At 39.3% G+C, this 20,518-nt stretch overlaps 1 protein-coding gene across 3 annotated transcripts in view; it reads right to left on the minus strand.

Annotated features, from left to right (window-relative positions):
• Positions 1-601: 601 nt before the first annotated feature.
• Positions 602-20,518, minus strand: part of ASXL3 (ASXL transcriptional regulator 3) — a 174,001-nt gene continuing 154,084 nt past the window's right edge. For all 3 annotated transcript variants that reach the window (XM_039463882.2, XM_074383633.1, XM_074383635.1), the window contains 4 exons: positions 16,263-16,359; positions 13,894-13,999; positions 7,975-9,931; positions 602-5,158 (listed from right to left, as the gene is read on the minus strand). In XM_039463882.2, the coding sequence (XP_039319816.1) occupies positions 1,445-5,158; positions 7,975-9,931; positions 13,894-13,999; positions 16,263-16,359 (5,874 nt within the window). In that variant the 3' untranslated portion in view covers positions 602-1,444. The remainder of the gene's footprint in view (positions 5,159-7,974; positions 9,932-13,893; positions 14,000-16,262; positions 16,360-20,518) is intronic.

A 20,518-nucleotide genomic window follows, 5' to 3' on the forward strand; every position in this document is an offset into this window, starting at 1 on the left:
GTGGGCGTGGTTGGTTTTTGTTTTCTTTCATCTTCCCACAATGTGCATGTGCTTTTGAACTTGCTTTTGGGAACAGAGCCTCCTGAACTACGGCTGTCCTCCGCTATGAGGGTGGCCAAAGCATATGGAATGTAGCTCAAATACTCGACACTCAGACGTTACTGGATGCACACTGAAGATAATTTTAAGATGCAGTATCCCTTTTTCAAAAGCAGTTCCCCCAATATGAAGAATGTACTGAATACACCTGAGGGGGTGGGGGGGGGGGGAACACGCTACACGTAGAACATTTTTTTTTTTCAAAATGAGGGTTATTTCAGAGTTCAATTATATAGGCTGTAAATAATAAGAAAAACAATTGTTCTGTAAAATGTTGACGCTTTACCCTTGGGTAGTCCCTTTTATCATCAATGACCCTTTTGAAAAGAGATGGCCAACCTTTGCAAGGTCTGAAGCCAGAATGCATGGGTGTCATCAATAAAGGGCTACAATAATTCCCCCCCCCACTTTAATATCTAGTAATTCATTAGCATGAATAGGATATTTACATTATCAACCCATTTGTGTGTGCATAAACAGCATCTTATTTCCTTGCTTTGAATTTCAGGGCTTTTTTTTTTTTTTTTCAAACTTGCTCTTTAAAGTCATACAGGAAGTGCTAAAATCCTCTGGGCCTATGGCTATTGGCTGGCCAATTGATCTCATATGATCAGGTGTCAAAGGGCTAGAACCACATTGCTGGGCATGAGTCCCATGCTGCAATTTCACATGTAGGACACATTCCACTACAATATGTGTACAAAATCCAAGGCAGGTACAGATATTCTGCCATAGTTTCTGGGAAAGAGTAAAACAGGAGGGAAGATAATAATCAGGACAGTGGATTTCATTAATGGCATACCTCCTTTAATACATCTTTTGATAGGAGTAAATACAAGGAATCACACATTTAAATCAGATTCCCCTTTCTAAATAGGATTTAATCACTGTGGTAAAGCTAGGTCCAGAAAAGTCAAGTGTATAATTCCTCGCTGTAATGGGTCATCTGCAGAAAAATGCAGAACCCACCTTAAATCATTCCTCTCATTCTCTCTACACATCTGCATTTCTGGTTGTTAAGTAATTAAAAATGTCATTTTCCTATCTACAGCTGGGTTAAAAGAAAAACAAAGATGGGGCATTGACTTGTATACACATGGACAGAAACTTTCTGAAGCTCAGAATGGCAACTGAACAAGTAAAAGACATGCCACTGAGCCATTCAGTTGGGATGCATCCTCCCCTTTATGAGAAACGCAAGAAAACAATGCCACAGAAAAAAGAGACCTGTTCCAAAGCAAAATAAATTAGCATGATAGAAACCACTGCATTATTCAGTTTGTTGCTGCTGATGCTATCTGGCTTTTCCACGTGGAAAAGGGATACTGCATCTTTCACTCAGCTCTTATCGTACAACCAGGCATGCTACACAGAGTTTTGAAGGGCCTATGCAGTCGTCATGGCAGAAGGCCCCACAGCCTTTGCACACAATCATGGCTTTCAGCCGGCAAGAGCATTTCAGTTCCAACTCATCTGCATTGCTGCTGTCGGCAAAGTTCTGAACGGGCATCTGAGCGTTCTGACTGGGCAGGCCCGTGGCAGGATTGGAGCCACTTCCCAAAATCCCAATGGACTTTTCAATTGCAGATGCTGCCCTTTTGAAACTCGTGCTACCAAAGTGTATTGTTGGATAATTTCCACAGAGCTGCTGTTGTTGCTGCACCTGCATTTTCTGAGTAGCTAATTGGGTAAAAGGCTTTTGTGGCTCAGAAAGCAAATAGGAAGAGAAATCTGCATTTTTTAGCGCGAATGCTTTTAACTGTTCTTTCATTTCATTCTGGTCATAGGAAACTTGTTTCATGCCCAGTTCACAGCTGCTGCTTAAACCTTCCTCAAAAGAAAGAGGTTCCGATTTTATATTGCTACATATGCCCGTGGACTGTGGCCAACTAAGTCTCTTAGTGGTTTCCATGGTAACTGGAGGTTGTTTTTGATCGGATGGGACTTCTGCATTAGGGAGAGGTGGAGGTAGTGGAGGTGGTGGAGGGGGAGGCGGGGGCAAAGCCAAGGGTGGAGGGGGAGGGGGAGGGGGAGGCGGTGGCGGTGGTGGATGTACAAGTGCTTTGTTTGGCATTGCGTGTGCAGTGCCTCCCACCTCATCGCCTTCTTTCATGGGCATATTGGGGGATAACATGTTGGCTAACCTTAGCTGGTGAGGTGCTGAGGAAAGACTAACCTCTCCCAATCCCTTCTGTTCAAGATGCCTGTTGAAGGCAAATGCATTACATCCCACTGGGGTCTTGGAAGAGGCCTGTAATAGAGCTGCAGTAGCAACGGGGCCCCTCGCAGCCATAGGCATTTGGTAAAACTGCTGTCTGTGTGAGGTACCAGTGTCAGGGTGGAAGCTGCCATTCTTGTCAACATGAAATAGGTTCTGCTGGAAGTTACACGATGGGAGCAGCCGCTTTTGCTGTTTGACCTCAGGGCTGTGAACAATTCTGTTCTGCATGGAGTGCTTGTTTAGCCATTCTTGCTTAAATGGCTGGCTGTGTCCTAGCTGACTCATGCCAGAATTGATGACACAAGGCACCCCTTTCACATCTGGCTCCACCAACAATTTTCCTGGTTCACATTTAACTTGAGTGTGCTCTCCTACAGTCCTAGCTACTCTCTTCTTGGGGTGGTTTTCTCGCTTTCTAATTTGGAGTGGTGCAGCAGTCCCTGCCAAGTAGCTCTTACCATCTGGATTTGGAGATCTGGGCGGAATTTCAACGTTTCTCTCTGGCGCTGGTTTACCCACTGAGGTAGTTTGAAGAGGCAATGGAAGCCTGTTGATCTCGAGCTTGGCTCCCAATCTGGGCTGTGGCAGCACTTTTTCCAAAGGCAGGTTGCCCTGTAGTAACTGCGTCACCAGTGGATTGTTAGCCTCCACAGAGGACAGACGACAGCTTGAATTCCCTGCACCAGGGACTCTTTTCAGGGTGTCAGTAGCCAAGGAAGCAGCCTCTTCCATGGGACTTGAAGTGGAAGCTTTCACGTTCTGTGTTTGTTGTACACTAGAGGCTACCTCTGCAGTCGGAGGAGGCAGCTCGGGGCCAGGGAAGTCTTCAGTGTCCATTCTAAAGCCCTTGTCCGCTTCGTGGAGTTCAGATTTCACAGGAAGAGCAACATTTGTTATGAGATTTCTGGGATGAAGTTCTGACACATTCAAGTAGCTGGCATGTTCAGTTTTGATAGCCTTTGGACAGCTTTGTTCTAGGTACTCTTTCGGTTTACTTGAACCTGAATGAGTAACGAGAGGCTGTCCTGTGCTCCTCATCCCATCGTCACTCCAGCAAATTCGGTTACTTGGGTTATACTGACTGCTACAAGTTGTGTCTGCTTCACTTTTGAAAGTAGCTGGGCCACGTGCCTGCTCAGCAAAGTTATGACTGGGAGCAGTCGGCTCATTTAATTTATCTGGAACAAGGGGTAATTCTCGGAGACTTGTGCAGGTGGCCTGCAATGTTTTACAGTCTTGTTTTGCTGCCGAAGCAGCAATGAAAGTGGAACTGTGATCTACACCTTCATTGGCAACTGGCTCAGGCCTGCTAATCACAGACACCTGAGGACACGCCATGGGCTGTACAGATGCCTCTGCTCTCACCGGCCTGCCCTGCAGGTCCAAGCTGGCTTCGGAGCTTTCAACGGAGACAGTCAGAGACAAACTGGAGGTCAGCGTGGTGCTGTGGTCAACGATGACTTTACACGGAATTGATCGGTTTATGGCTGCTGGTGCAAAGCCCCCTGGTGGTTGCTGAGGTTTTGCAGAATTGTCTGCCCTGTTTCGAGGCCCTGAATTTTTGTCCAAGCTTTCAGCACTTAACTTGGGCGGACTATCGTAAGAGTTTATTGTCAGCATGTTTCCAGTAAACATTGCAACGGTTGGGTGTGCAACCAGAGAGTCTGTGACCGCGACTGAATCATTGCAGCTGAGAGCTGCTCTCACAGTGGTACCCATGGATACGGTGGCCTGTTCTTCACTCCCAGGTACGGCTATCTTCTCAGAAGGAAATCTGTTGTTAATTCCCGTCGGGGGAATCAAGACAGAGCTATTGGAGAGGTGGTTTGGCAAATTGTTTCCAATGGAGGGAGTTGGCACAGAGGTGTACTGAGTGGAGACTAAGTTACTAGCACTGCTGTTTGATATTAGTAACTGCTTATCATCCATGGAGCTTGATATGCCGGAGCCCTCTGTAGTGGCTGAAATGGGAGTGCTTTCAATACATTTTGGTATAATGGCTATGCATGGAGTGTCAGTTCCCTGGATGGTTTTTAACATGCTTATATTACAAGCAGAAATTGTAGTGTTTGCACTGTCAACAGACATTAGAACAGAGGATTTATCAACAGAACTCACAAAGGGATGTTCTTTAATTGCTCCCGACATAGCAGTGCTGCAAACAGATACGGGGACAGAATTTTTATTAAAAAGCATGGGCACACTGCTATTTTCAGAAGAGGTAGATGAAACAATTTTCTCAGATAAATGTGACACAGGTATGTTTTCATCAGAACTATGCACACATAAGTCAGTGGCAGTTTCTGGAAGTTTACTTGGGTTAAGAGACTGCTGTAGGACAGTGGTGGTCTCCCGGAGGTGTGCAGACTTGTTGCTAGGAGATCTACAGTTTGGATTGACAATAATGACACCAGTCGAACCTTCCATTTTTGTTTCAGGGGTAGAAGAGACTTCTAAGTTTGGAGGCCCTTCCTTTGAGCTGAGCGGAGGCAACCGGGTCTCTTTAGAGGTCTGGAAGAGATGGGCTCGAGCTTGATGTTTTGCAAAGAGCTTAGCCTTTGTCTGCTCTTTGATGTGTGCCAGGGTTCTCGCCTTTCCACTCTCTCCTGGGCTTCCCATGGCTCCAGAGACAATGCTTGCTGCAGCCGCTACAGCAGCGGCTGCGGCAGCCTCTCGCTGGGCCCGAGCTTGTTGGGCCCGAGCCTTGATATCTGCGAGGGTCCTGGCTCCTGTGTTCCTCCCGCCACTGATGGAAGTGCTACTGGATGTTCGAGACTCAGGTTTCGAGACTGGTTGGCTCTTGATTATAAAAGGTGGCCCAATTTTGGAAAGCTGGATCTACAAGAAGGAGAGAAGAAAAATAAAATGGGATGATACAAGATCACAGAGGAGGCACATAGAATGTGATAATGCAAGGGAAAGGACTAGCTGCATTCTCTCATAATGTGCCATGAACTACACCTAAATCCCTGGATGCGTCTTTAGGGCATAAAGCAACAAGAAATGTAGCATGAATGTGAAAATTAAGTTTTTAATCTCTGTTTTTAATCTATAAAAACATCCATTGTGACTTCATTTGGCAGGGAAAGGAAGCAACTTCTTAATGCCTCATATAAATGGATACAAAATTCATGCTTCTAGAAGTGGGGTAGGCTAAAAGACTTTGAGATATTTAGTTTTGAAATTATTTTCCTTAGTGGTATAAAAAACTGGGATTTCTACTTTATTTGAGTTTATCTGTCTTAATTTGACCCAAAGAAAAAAGGCCTGACCAAGATACTGACAACTAGAATTCTCATTCTGACTTTACACAAAGGAACTTTGTAAACACTAACCACTATGTACCTCAGTTTCTCCAATAACTTCTCTGAGCCAAGGACTCTATGATTTTTATGTACTCCCATGCTACCTTGTATGCTGCTTTATACATATACAATAAGAACACAAGAGAAGTTTGTAAACTCAGTTCTGGTCTATTTCCCTCAAAGAGCAGTTTTAAAGATGGAATGAGACTACATTTGTCAGAGTGTTCTGTTTTCCAAAGGGATTGTATTATCATTACATTTGCACAAAAGCAAGGCAAACTCTGATTTTCTGCCTCTAAAAAATTTATACATTGGGCAGTTTGATGTTGGTAGTCCACAATATGCTGAATTTTGTACACGTCCCAACCCATACCGTTTACCTATTTTTGCTAATTAAGAGACTCACAAAGTCATCACCAAATTCAGGAGGAAACAAGATCTAACAACCAGCATCCCATAGCAAGGCTGTGTTGCTCTAGTCACTAAAAACATTCTTAGTCATGGCTGTGTAGAGCTGGAAAGACTCTAGTTGATGTCCCTCATTTCACAGTTGAGAAAACCGAAGCTGTGCAGGTAAAGCAGTTTACCCTGGGGTTATATAACTAGTGAGTGACCTAGAGTCTCTGGGCTTCCCATTTGGTGCTGTTTCCATGTATTCTGTTTCATTTTTCTCCAGATTATACATATCAATTTAGAATTATGCTTTGGAACGTTGATAGATGAAATTATCTTCCTGAGCTATCTTGTTTCTCATTTTCAAACTGCTTGTGAAGTCTGTCTTCTATTCCAAAATTCCAAAGGCCAAAAAAAAAAAAAAAAAAAAAAAGATGATTCTGGGGAGAAGATTCAATTTGCTCTTTTAATATTTCTCCTAGTGTAAAAAATTAAACACATTTTTAATAATTAAATTTAAATATGCTTAAGCAAGAGCTCTTAAGACCAAACATCAAATATTCTTGTATTTATCTACCTACCTTTTTTTTTAACATCAATGCTTAATTTATTAATTAATGTGCTCAATAATATTGCAAGATGGTAACATCTTGCAAGACTGTGATATCACAACCAGGATACTGACATTGATACAATTACAATATAGAACATTTTCATAACTACAAATTTCCCTCATATTATCTATCTTTACATAAAGTCTATATGACTTTGAAAATAAGCTTTGGACAAAAAAAAGACTGGCATGTTTAAAAATATCTCTTATGAAAAGTTTATATTATTCTTTCTATGGCTTAAAAAATTAAAATGCATAGTGAGTTTTTAATTGAACTTAATGCTTATTTTTTATACCTCTAGAATCTTGCTTACTAGAGCCTGCTTTATTAAAAAGAGTAAGTACAACCATACTCTTAAAGTCAGCCTGTGGAGAGCATGAGTCATATATAAAATGAAAATTTTATAGATTTTATATTTACAAATAGAGCAGGATTTTTTTTAATTTAAAAAATTTGAGATGTTTGTAATTCTAGACCAATGCTATGATGGAATAATCCACTTCACTGTACAAAAGTATAAATGACAAAAGGTAGAAACTTAAAAAAAAAATTACACTGGGGTTTCTTTTGAATAAACCTTAATTTTCAGTTTACTCAGACAGAACTAATTTATATAAATGCTTTGTTTTCTGGAAGTTAAAATTTACCTGGGATCAAAAGAAAGTATATAAATAGAAATGTTTATCTGTAAGCCTTTATTATTTGGTGAAGTTAAAGGCCTATTTACTATCTTGGAAATAAAAAAAATAGGCTTTGTATATCTACACCTCTATAGTATTCTCTCTCAGAGTTCATAAGGCAATTTTATTACTTTATTTAAGAAATATTTAATGAAGCTCAACCATAAGCTAGGTCTTCAATGCTAGGCAATACTGGTGTTCAGTGTTTGTTGGGAAATGAATGTAGGGATAATACATACCTTCTCTGCCTTTGTCCTGGCCTCTGAGTTTTGATTACTTCTTTCCCTAGTCCCAGAGAACTTTTATAGGACACTAAATTATCTTTCCCATTTTCCCAGGTTTACATAGGTCTCTGTCCTACACCTTGAAATCCCTATAAGTCCAGGTGTCTCAGTGGCCTGTAGACATTTCCAGGCCCTATTCTCTCTCCTTAATTCTTTTTTCTTTAATACCAGGGTTTAAACATATGCATGTATCTAAACTGCTTTTATAAATTCAAGCATAGTCACGAAGAGGGTCATTTACTATTAAAGGATTAGATTATAAATTGCTGCATAAACCTAGAAGGAAGAACATCTAATTATTCTTGAAAAATTAGGCTTCTAAATAGAAAAAAGCCTATATATGGAATGGCCTTTTGTTTTTTTTATTTTGTACCATACCTTGAGAGGGGGAACCCGTGGTTCCTCTCTTGGAGGCTGTTCTTTCTCAGCTGGGCTGCCAGTTGATATGTTCCGGGTTGACTGATCGTCTTCTATCCTAGCTCTCTTTTCCTTACAGATTCCGAAGCTGTGCTGCTCTGCAGTTTTCCTCTTTGATATCTCTGAATCTCTACTTTCATTTCTTATCCCATCAGGTGACTTGGAGGGTTCTGATGACTTGGAAGTATGTGAGGTTTCTAAACGACTCTGTGTACTCCCTTGCTTATGTGTTTTATTTCTAGAGCCTTCTGAAAGTGAAGCCTTATCCACTGATGAGATATATTGCTTGTCCTGTAATTTAGCAGAGGGAAGCTCATTTCCCTTATTCTCTGTCTCTTCAGAAAAGACAGATAATTCCAATGGTGAAGATAACACTTTTTTTTCTGTTCTTTGCAGGACACTATGATTTTTAACTTTTATCATTTCAGTAGAAGCAAGTTCTGGAATCGAAGCAGGATAGGGCTTTTCAGTGTCAAGATGTGATTTACATGTTTGCTGGCTCAGGGTCTTACTGTGCAAATCTTCAGATGGAAATGCTTCAGGAGCAATGGAAGAAGAACTCATTATGATGGCTTCAGGAGAATTAGCTAGAGTCTTCTGCTGGGAGGTAAGGTTCTCTCCCAGGGGTTTAGCAGTGGTGGAAGACTCATCTTTCCGCGGGGAGAGTGGTTCTTCAGATACAGAAGGTGACTTTCTTTGCTGATGTGCCATTCTCTCATTCATGGAAGAATTGGAAATTGGAGATGTTTCTGAAGGAAGTGGCAAGCTGGATACAAAAGTGGTCTCAGAGGTGAGAAGCATGGAAGACACTGAAGAAGTTTCTGATGTTAAAGGTAAGTCAGACATCGGTGACATTTCTGATGTTAAAGGTAAGTTGGATACTGGTGATGCTTCCGATGTTAATGGTAAGTTGGACATAAGAGATGCTTCTGATATTTCAGGTGAAGTGGATATTGGAGATATTTCTGACATCAAAGATGCATGAAGGTTTTCATCAATGGAATTTCTCTGGTTGTATTTGTCTGTATTTTCAGTGCTAGACACCTCAGAACAAAATGTTGTCTCAAGGGAGGCTGGAGTACATGATTCTTCTGATGTGGACTGTGTTTCCCCTCCTGGGGAAGGCAGGCTGGTACAGGCTCCTTCTGGGCTCTCAGAAGAAAAGGATGTTTCAGAGATGCAGGCATTTTCTGAAAGCTGTTCTTCAGGATCACTCTGTAGCTCCATATCTACAGCAATTCCTTCATTTGGAAACTGGCCTTCTAGAGAAGATGACCCAGTTTTTATTTTGAGGGTACTGGTCTCTATTGCAGTTTCTGACTCCTTATGTTCTGTGTCACTGACACGAGTCACAGATAAAGTGGGAGGAACAAGAGAGTCACAGACTTCTAACTGATCGATGACAACTGTCATTTCTTCCTGGGGCAATTCTGACTTCTCTTCTATCTTAACTTCAATATGAGGCAAAGTTTCTAAAACATCATTCATCATAACACAGGATTCCAAGTTATCTTCAGGAGGTGCTATTTGGGGTTCTTCATGAGAATCGGTTGGACTTTCAGACTCCTCAGAAAATTCAGGTATTGTCTTATGATTTTCATCCTGGCATTCACAGATACTAGTCTCTACCTCTTCTGCAATTTCCTCCTGAATTACAGATTCTTCAGGGATCAAGATATCCTCTGACTCTGATTCTGCCATTATATCTTTAGCTGGAATTTCTACCATAGGGCAAAGAGAAGCACAGAAACCAGACTCTGGAGAAGCTGGGCTTTTCATGCTTTTTGGCTGTTGTTCTGTCAAGGGCATCTGTGTAGAAACTGGAAGAGCAGAAGTTCCACATGAGGAACTACTTTGAGCTTCAGCATTGTTTGGTCCAGTAGTGAGCTTCACAGATTCCTCTCTTGACATACCCAGTCTGTACAGAAATTAGAGATATGAAATTATTGCTCAACCACAAAACATGAAAGGTATAACTGGGATCTCTCATGAATGTAGTATTCAATATAAGTAAATACACCAAATTACTTGTATAATCACTAACATGTTTAATTTATGTAAACCAGTTTATAATGATGATGCTTCTTTGCTGCTTTTATAATCTCAACTAAAACTCTACTTCTGATTAAGAACAGAATCGATTTTTATTTTGTAAAGCAAGGAGATATGAACCTTACTAAAGGAATAAGAAAATTACATACAACAAAGTATTAGAAAATACGAGCAGAAAAGCAAAATAATGTATAAGATATCTATCTATCTATCTATCTATCTACCGATAGATAGATAGATAGATATCTATAGATAGATAGATAGATAAATCCGAAAGTAGAATGATGCTCTTATAATAGAAATTTATAGTTTTCAGCAGATATAAAACAAACAAGTAATTAAGATAAATGGAAGATGAATTAAATTCATCAAATTTTGAAATTGAAATGAGTTCCAAAGATTGGTTTTCTTTACTCTAAGAAGTATTACTCAATCTCCTTATTTTAGCATCTAAGTGTCTAACCTAAGACAACATGGAAATTTCATTAAAGATTAACAGAACATATTTGGGGTTATCAAAGTTATTCTACCAGCTTATATCTCTGTGCAGTAAGACTTTTAAGTTATTTCATGCAGATCTCTTACTGTAAAGATATTCCTTAAATGACATTACAGAAAATCAAGAAATAATTGAGCATGATATTCAGGTCTTAAGGTAAATCTAATTAGATTTACACTCAAGGTTACTATAAATCACTATTTTCTGTCATATAATTTACATTGTCAGCATCAGATGGTAGAGAAATATGCTGTTACAAATGAACTTCAATTAGGGTCCAGGCAATGAGAAAGATAAGTAGGAGAGAGAATATTTCCAGAGGAAGAAGCACCTTTAAGTAAAGAAATATAGTCACAGTAACATTGATGCAAAAAATACCTCAGTGAAAACCACTTTAACCTTTTATTTTTAAAAAATCCTCAAAGTAAAGGGAAATAACATTGAATACAGTTTTGGGGTATTTGGTCTTTGCCTTCTTTATTTAAATTCAGAAATTTCTGAAAAGATAGAAGATACTATCTTCATAAATAATCTCTTTCCTTTCAATGTTCTCTAAGATGAATCCAAAGTAAGCTACAATTTATAACTATACTATACTGAGAAGACCAGAACAACAGCATTACAGATAAATTTAAAGCAGAATAATCTGCAAGAAATTAGGTTCCTTAGGACTAGGTCAAGCAGAGACACTACTGATACTAGACTAAGTAACACACCAAAATCTATCCACCGTGAGCCAACTTTCTGCTAGTTGGTTAGTATTATTAAATATACATACAAAATATTACTAAGTATACATACATACACACTTATACATATAAGTGTACATGTACAACAGCACTGTATAAAATATGCCCATGTCAACATTTTCTTATTTTCATGGGAAAACAGGCTTAAGATGGCATAAGGCATAGGAAGAAGATGTTCACAGTTCCCCATACTTCGCAAAGGAAAACGCTGGCCTCCAGAGATCTTGACACAAATTCACAAATCAAGTCCTCTAATACTTACCATTTATACAAGTGATATAAAACAAATACAGAACAATACTATATTATAAACAGATTAAGCAAGTGAGAATCATAATAAATATTAAAACAAGCAGAAAATGAAACCAGGCAGATCTTAACTGGACACTAGTTTGAACGTTTAGACATATTTTTGAAAAAACTTAGAGCAATGAGAAGGCACATGGTATCAGTCAACTAAAAACTGGTGGTAGGGGAATACAGGTAACCTGGGAGCAACAAAATGAGAAGGGCAGTCAATGAAATGTGCAAAATATATCTGCCATGAAATATGTAATAAAAGATAGAAAAGATCAAGAGACAAGTCTGGTGATGTGAGGGGACAAAAACTACTGATAAACTACAGCAAAAAAAAAAATGGGGGACACTAAAGAGAAGAACGTATTCAGAGTTTGGTGATGGTAAGGAAGGGGGTCCTCTTTATTAATATTATAGCTGTTGTTTTCTAGGGAAGACACCATAAATCTGATGCCCAAGGGAATCTGGGAAGTTCCTAAATTTCATGCAAAGATTGTGCATATGTGTGAATTTTTCAGAGAAGGATTTGCAGAATGAAGACCCCAACCAAGTTACTCAACCAACCTCAGTGTTATAAACCTGGGAAAATTACTTAGCTTCATTTTCCCTCGGTTTCCCAAATTTTTTTTTAAAGTAATATAAATAATGGTATCCATCTTATAGAATTGTTGGGAGGATTAAATAATATTTGCAAAGCTTTTAGAAGCATATCAGAGCGAGGGTATTCTGAATGATTATTTGTTGCATGAAGGAAAGCTCTCTGTAATGTAACTCCCTTGAACTGTGGCTCTCTGGGAGTAGAACTTAGGTAGCCCTATAAACAATTGCATCCCTGGCATCCAGGAGAGTGTCTGACACAGAGACAATGTTGAATAAAAACATTAATTTAATAAAAGAATGGGTCTATCACTAAAAAAATTAAGAACCAATGCTTGGAGGTACTGTCTTGGTTATGCTTCTGCCATTACTGAAAAGTGTGTGCCCAACAGTGTCTTTCACAGGTAAAAGGAGAGGGAAGGCTTCTAAATAGTCTTTAATCTCATCCTGCAGGGTTCTTAATCCTGCTGGGCATCAGCATAACCTGGAAAACTTCTAAAAACACAGACTCCTGGGCTAAACTCCTAGATTTTGATATAGCCAGGCTTGAGTGTTATTATTGGTGACTTCATGTGAAGATCTATTAACTAGATTGTCACATTTTTAATGTTTGAGAAAAGACATCAATTATCTCTATTTAGTTTTGCTTAAAAATATATAGGCATCCAGAAATCCTGGCACAACAATTAAAAACAGGCCTTCCTACTCAAGAGGACTACCATTTAGGACAATTCACAAAGGTCAGGATACTCTGAGTACCCTAATTCAAGCGGTCTGTTAAATATCTTATTTCTTTTCATGAAGAGCTCTCACGTGAGACTTCTGGCATGTCTTTTTTCCCCATTTATAGGTGAAATTTTGGGAAATGAGATCCCATGACATAGGTTTTGTTACCTGCAACCACCTGTGTCCTTTACACAAAATAACAACTTCAAAGCGTTGACTGTGTATGTGGGAATTGGGGCACAAGTTCCTCTATGAAGGGGAATCTGAAGTGACCATCAATAGTAAGTGCTTAAATCCCTCCTTTTTAGGGATCTGATTGTCTGAGACACTAATTGCCCAAGCAGAATGTGTCTACTAAACATGAGGCAAAGGTGAAACTGCTTTCAGGGTTAGTTCATTTGCTCCCACACTATGATGTAAAGGCTCTTATTACTTAAAAAAGAAGCATATACACACATAATAAATTAAAGATAGATTACATTTGAAGAGGAAGATAAGGCAAAAGATAAATCTCAGGGGCTCCCCAAAACAAGGACTAAACTGAACACAGATTAAAATGCATTAGGCACAGTCAATGCTTTTGGAAAAGTGTGAGAATTAAATACATGCCAAAAATTACTTCTCTATAAAGAATTCATTCATGAACATACTTGAAAATAGGAGAATTTTACTCAAATCCGTTAAGAAAACCAAAAGTGACTTCTATAAGATTTCATGTGCTATTTTCAGCCCAAAATAAATTTTCATGAACAAGTTATAAACCCTTGAAAATGCATTTTTTAAAAAATTCAAGTGCTGATATACCACTATAATTTCATCTGTACTTTCTTACACTGAGGGACTATTGCCTTTTATCACAGGTTTATTAAGTTTTACAGCATATGAGTGTGCTATGTGAAGCAGAGAATTACATTTTCATTTCCTTCTAAGAGAAATGAGAAAAAATACTCTAGTACTTACTTTTCTCCATAAAATCTCTCAAAGAATTTTTCTTTCCAAGGTTCTGTTTTCTTTTCCTTCTCCATTTCTTGCCTTATCCGCAACTGCATTTCTGGGGTAAACTCTCCTAAAAAGAAAATGCTAATGTATTGAGTGAAAGTGGTCACATCTTTTGCCAATTCATAAAGAAAACATGTAACTCATCTGAGTAAACTTTCATGGATCTTGAAAAGTACAAGGACAAATAATGATAACATTTCTACAGCTTCTCTTCTCATGAACATCACTCAAGATGTTCATAAAAATTCTAAAGATAAATGCTTTAGAAGAACACTAAAGCATTTAGCAAATGTATTACCTGCTAGGGGCTACAAATAAAAGAGTGTATATTCACTGTCCTTAAGGAAATCAGTCTGCTGGAAATAGAGTATAATATAATGTCTAAAGCCCTGTATAGGCCATAATAATAAATGTAGTGAAATAATACAGGGTAAAGCGCGTAATTCTGCCTAAGTCAATTAAAGAGGACTACATATAGGAAGTGATTCTTGAGTTTGCTTTTGAAGGTTACTCAGGCTTTTATAAAGTAATTAAATCACAAGGCACAGAGATATGAATACATATATTTATGATCTTTTGAGTAGCCAATTGTGAGTAAAACATAGGAAGAAATAAAATGGAAAATAAAACCTGAGGCCAATTACCCAACAGATATTCTAATGAAAGTTCTTTATTTTTCTGTGAGAGACAGAGGGAGGTTCTGGTGGCATTCAGTGTGGAAGGAATATGGCCAAGTAAGTTGTGTAGAAAAATAGGTCTGACAACAGAATAAAGAATTGGAGGACTGCATCTAGAGGGTTACTGAACAGGACACAGGAGAGATGGAGATTACAGTTGGGCCAGTAGCAGCAGGAATGTTGTGGAGGAATCAAGTACAAGTAACAGTTCATGACCAGAGAGGCATGAAGAAAAGGAAGAGGGTCAAAGACATGAGTAAGGTTTTAAACTGAGGAACTATGAGGACAGTTGTGATATCACAGAAGTAGAGGAAGCAGAAGAAGGAGCAAAGAGGGAAGAGAAGCTAGTGAATTTACTATTGGGAGTTCTGGATGAAAGTGCCTGTGCTAGTGAGATCTGCTAAGTGTTTGAAAATAAAACACGGGGGAAAGAGGTGGGAATTAGGGAAGGGGGTGGAAGCCAGATATGACAATTCTTTGCACACTGGCAATAGCTAAAACCATGGTGGTGAATGAGGCAGCTTAGGGAACACATATGATTAGAAAAGAAAATGCGGGAGACATCAGATGGAAGAATAGGGGATCCTGATGAAAGTTGAGCAAGGGCTGGCAGAAACAGAAATAATTTAAGCCTCAGAAATCGACTTAAAATCTGTTTTTAAATCTAAAGTAGATGGTTTCAAATCAGATGGGGTGAAAAAACATTTATGAGATATTAGTGATGGAACTTGAAATGCAGGCATTGAGAACAGGAAATTGGACTTTACCATTAGTTATACATATGCATACACACACACACACACACACACACACACACACACACACACACACATATAGTTTTTGTTTGCTTTTTTAAGACAGGGTGTCATTCTGCTGTTGCCTTGACTGGAGTGCAGTAGAGTGATCGGTAGGTGGATCACTGCAGCCTCGACCTCCTGAACCCAAGTGATCCACCCACTTTAGAATCCCGAGTTGCTGAGACTATAGGTATGCACCACCACACCTGGCTGATTATTGTATTTTTTTGTAGAGATAGACTTTCACCACGTGGCTTAGGCCAGTCTTCACTCCTGAGCTCAAGTGATTTGCCTGCCTAGGCCTGTCAAAGTCCTGGGGTAACAGGTGTGAGCCATCACGCCTGGCCAGTAGTCTTTCTCTAGGAGAAATATTTCAGTTGTGTAGAGTGGTGTCACCCCTGACTGTAACAGTTTGAATGTGTAAAGTGGAAAAATATAGCAGCATTGGGTACTTTTTAGTCTTCCAAGAAACTTGGTGACTAAAGGAAGGATAAGGTAAAGTAGTAACTTCAGGGGAAGAGAACATGAAAAGAAGTTTCTCTAGGTGCCAGGACACTTAAGAGAATGCATAACGATCAAATAATACCATTAAAATTACCATTCCCAAGAAAAATTCGCTGTATCCAAAATTTTATGATGTCTAAGATAAAATTATGTTTTCTTCAGAAATATCTGACATGGATAATGTCAGGTATAACAAAAGAGTTAGTGAACTCATTTGGAAAGGGATATGAGTTTTTACTAAATTAAAGTATACTGCCGTGGGAAAAAGACTGGGAAATCAGAGAAATATACAAAGCTCAGTACAGTATGTGTACTCCAGTATGTCACATAATAATAGAAAATAGAAATTTACCTTCTGCCAGTCGCTGTTTCCACCCTTGTGCTGCATATGCAAAGAATTCATTATTTAGAGCTGAAGTACTGAGGCGTAAAACTCCATCACTTCCCATCTAGGAAAATAAGCCGACAAAAACAAGGTTCCATCAGGAATAACTCAAAGCAAAAGTACGCAGGAAAGAAGCAAAAACTAAGTGGTGTTGGGTGGTGTTTGTGTGAGTGGGAGTGGGGGGGGAAGGAGATAGAGAAAGGAGAAGGGATAAAGAGCAGGAGCTCCAGGGAGAGCACGTACAGGCTAGGAGGAAGAGAAGAAAGGGACCCAACAAAAAATCGGTCTCTTGGGATGAATACTAGGAGATTAGATGCATGCATGCTGCTTGCTGATGTGTAGGAGAAAGAAAGAATTAGTGTTGTCCTTGACTGGCTTCTTATGTAGTTGGAGAGTAAATATAAAACACACAACAAGTTAAACAATGTCAAGCAGGTGAGTGAGAATTAAGAAGTTCAAAATGTAAAAGCTTGGGGAATATATGTATGTGGATATGAGAGTGTAGGAAGAACCTGATGCAGCATCATGAGAGTCTAAGAGGATTTGGACAAAATGGTTAGAGATCAAAGCAGAAGGTATACTGTCGACAAGCATGAGCATTACCGTAGAAGCAGAACATAATAAACCATTAGCAACTGGGGCATTTATGAAGGTGTGAGGATGCTTTCACCTGGTGCTAAAAGGTTTGACAAACTGTAGCCCCAACTATATCTTTAAAGATTTTCTCTTACTTCCATATATAGAATTCATATATCCTATGCACTAATTACCTGAAAACACACTTAGAGATTACTTATCCTCATTTTTTGTTTTTGATCTTCTCTACACTCCATTTCAACCTATTGAAATACTATCACTCTTTTAAAATTTAACTCAAATAATGCCTTCATGAATATTTCAGTTGAATCATCATTCAGGAGCAAAAGAGAAACTGAACACAAAAAGTAAGTATACTATCTTAAGCTGGATAATGTCTAATCAAAGCCAGAAAAGAGAGACACAGAACAAATGTGAGATGTGCTGATTGTTGATGCTGTGACAGCTATAGGAAGGCCACAGATTCACAATCCTCAGGGTCTTCATTTAAGATGGCACTGGTAACCACACTAAAATATTCCATACATTTGAAATATTTCAGGCAAGATTTCATTTATTCATTGATTTACTGTTTACTCATGCTCAATTATTTCATCTTATTCAGCTGATACTTGTTAAGCCACCCATATGAACCTATGTGCATGGCATTTGTATGGGTGCTAGAAATTCACTGGCAATAAAGACAAATCCCCTGTATTTATAGTCTGAATATATTCTACACAGAACAGATGCGTTTGGTCCTTGTCCACCCTTTCCATCCACCTGGGTTCAGCATGACTGATGTGCGATTACATCACCATGCGAAGGTCCCACATCATAGGTTTACCAAAGCCCTGATGCATGAGTGGCTAAATGTTTCAGCTTCTCCATCCTTTGACTGGACAGCTCTAGGACACTATTCTCTGCAGTGTGGTTTATGCACTGAACCAAACGCATGCTATTTGGTGTTCCTAATGGCTAGAATACATGGATCTGGGAACTAAGAAGTAGAATGAAATAACCTTTACACTATCATTCCCAAACACCCACTTGCCGACTGCATGCATTCTGTCCCCATAGCTCTAGCTTCTGTGGGATTAGAAGACCAGGTTCCCAGGGGGAATCATTTCTATTAGAGCAGGGTTTGTCAAGATTGGCACTCTTGTCATTTGGGACATTCATTTTAGTTGGGGCATGTCCTGTGTAATGTCAGATATTTGGTAGTATCCCTGGACTCTACCCAGTAGATTCCAGGAGCAATCCCCTAACAGACATGACAACGAAAAACATCTCCAAACACTGGCAGATATCCTTTGGAGGCAAAATCATCCCTAGATAAGAACCACCGCACTACCGGACAATGTAAGGGCCCCATTGCAGCCAAAGCTCTGTCTGGTTACTCTGTATTACTCATGCCGTTGGACCAGTAGGCAAAGAAAGGAGACAGAAGGATAATCAACCAGCCCTAACCATCATGAGGAAATAAGACTGCTGCAAGGGAGAAGGGATGGACAGAAGGGTGTTGGGAGTGCTAGAGGTTCTCTGGGAAATCTCTTCATGTTATTTGTGCCTGGTGATTGACATCCTGACAAACCAATAGGGAAAGACAACCAATAGCTCATACTCCTCAGGGATGGCAGTCTGAGTCACTTCTAGCAGAAGTGCTAAGAGCGAGAAAATCAGCAATGAGTACCAAAGGAGGGAGATAATGAGCTAAAACCACATCCTTAAAACCAGCTTGAGACTGGCACAGCCTATAGCTGGGCCACTAACCCTGTGGTCATAAGTCTGGTTATTTTCATTTGTTTCTTCTTTCCAATATGTTAATATTATGATTAGCTACTTTTTAAAGAGTTAGAGACACAGGGATCTTCATGTGAGGCACAAGATCTGAGTAGGACAAAAGGAAGTCTGTACCAGATATTTCTGATACTCCACTTTATATTATCCTGGCTACATGAGTACAGAGCTAACAGGGTAAACAGTTCAATGTACTTAGGTCCAAACCAAGCCAGTAACACTCTAGGATTTTCTCTGAAGCAAAAAGAGCTTTAAGTTCCCCTGCAGGTACAGCCTGGAGATGCAGAGTTTGTCCCTGGGTGCAACTCCCAATTCATGAGAGACAAGGGACTACGGAAGAATGTCGCTCTCCTGCTGTCGTCCTGTGGAACAGTCCTGTGGCTCATTCTACACATTTTCTCCAATAAATGAGCCACAGTTGTCCAAAGGGCTTCTCTCTTCCCTGTCTCACCCTATTTAACCCTGGATTTGGCTTCCAAATGACGTGTATTCTGGTTCTTTTGTTCCAGGCCCTGTTTGGGGAGGGAAAAAGCTGAGGAGTTTCCTAAGTAAGACATCAAAGCTAAAGAGCTTGGGCTCTATCCTCTACATGAGAGCAGCCCAGTGAATGCACCATAGATAAACATGCCACCCCAGGTCAGTGGCCTCCAGGTCCAAGTTTTCTCCTCAGTTTACCTACACAAATTTATTACCTTTTTTGACATAAGCCATGATGGTGGAAAGATGTGAAGCACTGCTCTAGGTAGTGGGAAACATGCCACTTTTTTGAAGCCAAGGAAAAGCCTAAAAGATGTGTGTTTAGAAAAATAACTTTGGTAGCTGTGCAACAGAAGAGAGAAGGAAAAACAATACTGAGACGTTGCTAGAAAGGGTATTGGAATATTTCAGTAACTGGCAATAAAAGAAAGACGTATCTGAGATATATTTATGACTGGGTGAAGATCTTTAGGATTAAAAAGGTAAAGGCATTGGGAGAACATTTCAGGAGACATTAAAGTTGCTGAGGATTATTCTGAGAGATGGGGTGGATGAAATGATAGCCAACCTTCAGTACAAGTCTTCAACAAATGAGGATGAGGAAAAGAGAGCCATATAAATGATATGCCTCTATGAAGTCTGAAATTTTTCTGCAAACATTAACTCTGAATAAATGTCCTTGTGATTCCAGAGCCTTGAGAAAATGGCAACTCAATTGAGTAAAATTAAAAGGGAAAAGGTATTCGTATTGTACAGATAGATTTTAATTAGGACTAATAGGTAGAAGGCAAGTTCTCTGAAGAGGCAGAGGAAGCTGTTCACTGTGGAGCACATGTCTAGAAGGCACAGTGGATCAGAATTATTCTACACTTGAGGACTTAGATGGTACCCTATAAACTTCTATAATCAGTGTAACAACACTTAGCATCTTGCAGACAGTAAATTAAAGTTATTGTACTGTCCTTGCTTTAAGTAGTGAAGGATTTAAAATTTAACTCCAGCAGCTGATATACAGTAGTTTAGTTCCATATATCCTACCAAGCCCGGGGCATGATTAGTTAGTAATTGAAATTTCAGCATAATTTTAAGACACAAAGAAATACCAGATCCAGATTAGCTCTGACAGATTCTCGAGATCTCAGCACATGAAAATGCAAGGCAGTGTGACATAAACACATCCAAGAATATGAAAGCTAGCCCTGGAGGAAAAGACTTTTATTTTAAAACAGAAAAATAATTTTAACTGCCAGATCCCCAGGCTGTAAGAGACAGAACAATGAAATACTAGTGCTGAATTTGATTTAGGAAATACATGCCAATAAAATGTTTTAAATACACTATTAATTTTATGGCTTTTAAGAAATAATGTC

The sequence above is a fragment of the Saimiri boliviensis genome, chromosome 13 (assembly GCF_048565385.1).
Source record: "Saimiri boliviensis isolate mSaiBol1 chromosome 13, mSaiBol1.pri, whole genome shotgun sequence".
Taxonomy (NCBI): Eukaryota; Metazoa; Chordata; class Mammalia; order Primates; family Cebidae; genus Saimiri; species Saimiri boliviensis.